The sequence below is a fragment of the Ostrinia furnacalis genome, unplaced genomic scaffold (assembly GCF_004193835.3).
Source record: "Ostrinia furnacalis isolate ACB-3 unplaced genomic scaffold, ASM419383v2 OfSCF0732, whole genome shotgun sequence".
Classification (NCBI taxonomy): Eukaryota; Metazoa; Arthropoda; class Insecta; order Lepidoptera; family Crambidae; genus Ostrinia; species Ostrinia furnacalis.
This window is the reverse complement of record NW_021130971.1, coordinates 124,025-130,547: the sequence shown is the minus strand read 5'-3', so window position 1 is coordinate 130,547 and position 6,523 is coordinate 124,025. Positions and strand designations below refer to the sequence as shown.

The 6,523-nt window shown below is 36.0% G+C and overlaps 1 protein-coding gene across 2 annotated transcripts; it reads left to right on the top strand.

Annotated features, from left to right (window-relative positions):
- Positions 1-1,188: 1,188 nt before the first annotated feature.
- Sdc (Syndecan) lies at positions 1,189-5,785 on the top strand. Of its 2 annotated transcripts, XM_028300518.1 has the most exons (4): positions 1,189-1,323; positions 1,993-2,114; positions 2,996-3,122; positions 3,582-5,785. In XM_028300518.1, exons 3-4 carry the CDS (start codon positions 3,062-3,064, stop codon positions 3,752-3,754), a joined length of 234 nt encoding a protein of 77 aa, XP_028156319.1. In that variant the 5' UTR covers positions 1,189-1,323; positions 1,993-2,114; positions 2,996-3,061; the 3' UTR covers positions 3,755-5,785. The 2 variants fall into 2 exon arrangements, with proteins under 2 accessions (XP_028156319.1, XP_028156320.1); XM_028300519.1 differs by lacking the exons at positions 1,189-1,323; positions 1,993-2,114 and adding an exon at positions 2,529-2,611.
- Positions 5,786-6,523: the final 738 nt, after the last annotated feature.

The following is a 6,523-nucleotide window of genomic DNA, read 5'->3' as shown; positions in this document are numbered from 1 at the left end:
ATTGAGTGATAATGAATTTTCCGTGCCAGTTCTGTATTGGTGTCAGTGGATTTTCTTGCCATATCTGTTAGTGTACCTTCTACCAAGATCCTTTCTGTGTCCCGTTACTAAATCATGCTGTAGTTTACCCATACGCTACGCGGCCTTGTAAGGACTTAGTTATTAAATTATACCTTTTGGCTTTTCCAGGACGGCGCGTTTTCTTCGTCGACAGAAGAAGCAGCGCACCTCCAAAACGACGGGCCGTCGCCAGGGCGGGACAATGTGTACATCGACGATGATGGGTCGGGACTAGCGCCCGACGAGAGCTCCGGGTCCGGCTGGGGCGCAGGCCCGGGCCCCGACGACGAGGACGGCCGGGGAGGCTCAGGTGACTCGCCTGACGGGGACTCCGATGACGAGGACTATGTGCCACCGACCACAACCGCCGCCCCCACCACCGCCGCCCCCGTGCCGGTCGACCCATTCAGTATCAACTCTCTCGAACCGTCCGGCCCGGACGCGTTCAATCCGGACCAAACGTTCATACAACCAGAGAGTCCGTTCATCACCGATAACCCGGATACCGACCTTTCGCCACTCCCAACAAACTTCGATATAGTTATTCGTGAGTAGAGGCTGAAGCATGCCAGTTTATTTTGCAGTATTCTTATTTTATGTTCAGTAGTGAGAATTTGAAACAACACTAATTTGACAGCACGTCAGACAAAATATAGTCTGCAGTCTGGTTGCAAAATAGCATATTTTTCAATAACATGAGATGTTACATATTTACCTAACTAATTGATGTGCTGTTGTCCGACGTGACGAAAGATTCTAAAATTAATAGAGTTTTCGACCATTGGTAGGTAGATTCTACTAATGCCTACATAGTTTTATGTAACATTGCATCGTCGTATTTGGATGTTACTCATTGAAATTGAATTCCATTTGTATTGAATTCTCGCTACTCTGTATGATTTAGTATTACATTATTTTCAATTTGGAATTATCCATAAGTGTGCCATTAATACCCGTTTTAAGGTAGGGAATATTACTAACACAGTGTCATAATAATAATGTAGCTTCTAGCTACCTAATCTCAGTCGCCAGCGTGCTGATAACAATGGGATGACACAGTATTGTTTTACAGCCTTGAATTAACATTTTTCTCATTATCGCTGTATTAACAGCATTAATATTGTCAGTTTAAACACATTCGCCAGTTCCCACTGAAACAAGTAGGACAATGGTTGATTGTAAATAACCTGTGTGCAAAATAGTCAAGAAAATTCTCTAAATTAGAAACTTCTGAATTTTACTAAACGCTATCAAGGGAATTTGGTAAGTATTCGTAATGTTTGGCTAAAGACTCATCTGTTTACCATTTTAAAGTAATTTTGTTAATTTGCATGTAATCGTTCGTAATCGTTCAAACCGACATTTGCGATTGTACTTCTTCCATTGTGATTTCAGTAAACCCATATTTAGCATGTCTATTGGTATTAGCTCTAGAACTAGTTTCTTCATCTCATACTTAATATTTCTCATAATTATCCTCATACTTATCATTGGTATTTCTCATTGTCTTTATAGAGTTTTGTTGTTCTTCATCTTTTTCTTTTATCTCCGATTCCTTCCGATCCAGTTCCAAAATAGAGCCCTAGTCTTCGTCATCGTCCAACTAAAACTCTCTTCTTGGTTCTTTAACACTTTTCCAAAGGCATAAAATATTTCAAACTCTAATAACTTCTCTGAATCTCTCTTATACCTTTGGTCTAATAATAACTAACCTCAGAAATATACTAAAATCATTCATTGATCCAATCCAATCAGATCTTGCTACTAACAGCATGTTTTTGAATAAAGCCATAACATTTCCCTTGACTTAAAGTTGAGAAGTTTCAACAATATTACTATTAGACTTAACTATCACGTTTACGGCTGTTCCAACCTAATCGCCCATGTGTATTTAAAGAAAATATTGCTTATAAACAATTTTAAATGTTCCAGCTCGTATTTTGAAACCGAGCGAAGGGGTACCCGACGCAGCCGGCGGAGGCGCGAGGGAGGACTTGCCCTCGCGCCCTGAGACTGACATAAGCATCTCTGGTGAAGATTTGAACCCAGATACTGTAAGTATACCTGCACATATTCTGAAATCATATACGTTTCTCTCTTACCAGTGGTTGCATCTTACGACATCCATGGGAGAACAGGGTTATCCCTATTATTCCCATTCTACTCTACCGGAGCCACACAGCTTAACTGTTATGGCTCATGAATCAAACTCGAGTAAAAATTGAAGTCTGTGATTGGTCGAATTTCAATATTTACACTTGAGTCTCATTCTGAACTCAAGAATAAGTTGAGAATTGATATGAATTTATATCATCAAAATTTTGAACAGATAATATTATAATAAACGCATTAAGTGAACTTGAATTCCAGAAAAGTAATGCGTATTATCCTCTGAATGGAAGTACAGAGCACAAACAGGAAACAAATGCTTGATAGTAATTAAAAATGAACTCCCACATACATTGTTAATCATGTAGTATTAAGTTGAGTAATTACCTACTCAGTTGCTTACTAACTTTCGAGTAAAACGCAACAAATATTCAGCAACGTGGTAATTAACGATTTCATTTTCATTCAGTTACACAAAGAGTTACTTTTAACACAATTGAATTTGTTTTGTTTTATAAATTACTGTTAAGAATTTTACCATCATCTTTTATTTTTATCTCCTTGTTAGTTTGTTTTGTTGACGTTGTGTTTCTAATACATTTTGTTATTTTGTTAAAAGTGAATAAAGAGTCAACAACTGCTCTGAATTTGGATGCCCATGATTCTGAAATAGTTTCGTTCAAACTGAAAATTGTCACTTGGTGGTTCTGTTTGGTCAGATTTAGAAGCCCATAAGCACTTTGTGGTTATGTCTGATGCGGTTTGGGGGCTCTTAAGGCCCATTTATAGGTTCATAATATTTAATGCCTGCTGTATATGATTCCAGGACCACGAGCCAGCAGGTTCGAACGTGAACGCAGAGTCGCGGCCGGCAGACAACGTGGTCTTCATCATGAACGCGAAGCCCGAGGACCGCGCCACCAGCTTCTTCGCGCAACCAGGCATTCTAGCCGGTATGTTGTCGCCAATGTTTTGCTTTGATATAAATAGGCCTTACTTTATATTTTTTAGTTTTACTGAGTGTCCAGGATGCACTCTACTCTGCCAAAAATGGATGTGCATTATTTTCTTTTTTGGGCTCCACGATAAAATTATAAAAGTGTGACTTGAGATAAAAGGTACTTTCTGTGAAATAATGAAGAGGGTAAACACCGATCTGCGTATTTATTTATGATCGTGGAAGGCTCGTATCGGTCTGTAGTCACAACAAATGTAAGACATACTCGTAGATACCTGATAACAGGGTGGCCCTAGTTTAGGCTCCAGATCGCACACTCAGAACAACAATTGTCATCTTCCAAATTTTTATTTTTCAATGTACTAGAATGAGTGTCTGATAAAATATATTTTTTTATTTAATTTCTTCATACATATTTTCACTGTATTAAAATCCTTCTTTTCTATGATTTCAGCTGTCATCGGCGGCGCAGTAGTCGGGCTGCTATGCGCAATACTAGTAGTGATGTTCATAGTGTATCGTATGCGTAAGAAGGACGAGGGCTCGTACGCGCTCGACGAGCCGAAGAGGAGCCCCGCCGCCGCCTCTTACGGGAAGGGTCACAACAATAGAGAGTTCTACGCGTGAGACGATACAGAACAAGCCATGCCACGTGTTTACTGAGCGGCTCGCTAGTCCGCACTGTGGGATCCCCACTCCGCGTGCGACCAGCTAACCGTTATATTTTTTTAAATTTCGACAACGTTCCGATTCACGTAACGTCCGCACAGATTATAAATTCTTTTACTGACGTGGCTAAATTGTTCTGTAACTTCAATATTACCGACAAATAATTTATTACTTTTGAATTATTGACATATGCCTGTACGGATTGTACTGCAATATGTACAAACCTGGTACAAAAACCGTGTCTAACCGAAGAGATTGTATGGAATCGCTGAAGAACACTTAAAATATTAAATTATACTTATCACTTTGCAGACCAATTTAATAGGTAATGTGGTGTGCTGATGATTGTGGTAACATGATAATGATGTCGAAGTGTGCTGACTCCTTCATGTTTCGAGACCAATGTGGTTGAGTGCTGTTTCATTGGTTGTCCTCACGTCGATGCTGCATGAGTCGTATTTCTTTGTAAAAATGAATGTGCCATCTGCTTTTGACTGTATATTGCTGATTATTTCTCTTCGCCTAGACTGTAACTAAAATAATCTCAAATGGTCTATGGACACGTCCATATCTATTGTTTGACTATGTAATATAATGAAATTATATTAAAATATTTATACATATTTAGATCGTCTCTAAAGATTTTGATGTAGAATTTATACAAAACATTACGGACTATTAATTGTCTTCAAAAATGTCAACGAAAATTCATTGCTTATAATTATTGTGTCTTTAGGTGTTAGTATGATATCATTTGTATCTTTAAATCGTGTATCTTTTTTATGTTCCTTTAGGTGTCGTCAATTTCTGGTTGGGAATGCGAAATTTCGAACTTGTTGACTTTGCTGTCTCTTTCTGGCAATGCAATATTGTCGTTTTGGCTATGAATTGATTAAGGAATTGACATACGAGTAATTGTATCGTTTAGAAAATTTAACTGTGTTATTTTATCATCGATATTAGTTTTCTTGGGTTTATCTAGCATTAGCTATTTCATTATAGTTATTTTCTTTATCTAGGTTGTGCAACGAATCATTGTTTTATTCTCTCTTGTCTCTCATTTCTCTGACAACACTTTTTGTGCCATCATCTCTGTTAATCGTTTGTTTTTTAATATTAAGTAAGCTTCCATTATTTTTTCTCAGCAGTACGTAAGTTGTACAGTTGCCAGCAAGTCGGCTTGCTATAAAATGATCTTGACCTCTCAAAATTCATTGCAGTTATCAGACTGTGAAATGATTTGTTGCCCGACTGTACATTATTCCGTTAATTTATTAATGTGGCGTCAATTATTTCAGTAATATTTGACAAGTCTTGATAAATCTGTTTTTCGTAACAACACGTCAAATATTTTGAAATCTCATTTACATCTTTTGATTGACGTACGAATAATATATTTCGAATTTTTATTTTTATTTTCAATTTAGAATTGATTACATATCCGTATTTTTGCATTAAATTCGTAACGAATAAAATTATACTTGAGAACAAATTATTTTCACTTATATTTCAAAGATGATCATGTATAAATTAATAATATTTAACTCGCACAATAAGTCTCGTATATTGTCGTGAATTATACAGGGTGTGCAAATACATGGAGAAATATAAAAACTTTAGTTTTAGAGAAATATCGCCTAAAAGATTAATATATAAATATACGAGAATAATCTCGTACCAATAAATTTGCTCGCATGAAATTTGTATGGATCGTAATTGACAGTTTTCGCGATTTGAGTGTTGCTCGTATAGTAATAGTTGCTTTTCTTTGGATAATTAGTATCTGGTTATGCATTTTCAAAACATGCACTCCGTTTTAATGGACACCCTGTATTATTATTACGACATATTAATGTACTTTATTGTATCTATAATTGATGTATGTAAAGAAGTCGAACATTTCACTGTACTTCGGAAAATATACTTGACTTGGATTTTCTGCGTGAAAACTGCATTATGCATTATTTTTACTTTTCATATTTTGCTAACGTGCATGAACTAGATTCACTCAATGGATATTCATGAATACGTGTAGGTATTATAAATAATTTATTAGCCTGTCAACTTTCTGCCTAAAGTTAAAAATTAATTATACTCATTTGAAAATTATAAATAACTTGAAAAAATCGAACTGCCTAATTATACTCAGTTTTTTTTTATTTTGTGAACTTATTTTGTAGGTACCTATAGTAATGATTGGATCACAATTTTTTTCGAATACCAAATAAAAGGATGGAGGAGCATTGGCCTATTATTTTATCAAACAAATAGAATTCGCAAGAACAAAAATACGTCCTATTTTTAATGTTGCCAACATCTTTTTATTATTTTAATTAAGATAATATTGTCTGTATTCTTATAAAATGATTTATTTATAATGCAGTTTTTCCAAAGAAATTCCTAGAGTCCCATATACATTCCTATCGGATCCATATAAAATTGTAAGTTGTAGCGAGCGACAGCTCATTAGGGTAAGATTGTACATTTTAATTGTAAATCTCTTAGACTTTAATCTGATAGTTTATACAGTAAAGTCTTGTAACCAAATATGTGTAGTCAGCAGTTGTTTGTTTGTTTTCCCTATATTACTTAAGCCAAGTCTGTTTAACAAGATTTTTTTATCGTTCAAGTCTCAAAATTAAGTCTCTGATAGGTCTTTTCATTATGCTGTGCCTATCCATGGTCTAATTCTAGTACACACTCGAAATATCCTGCATTTTTCACTCC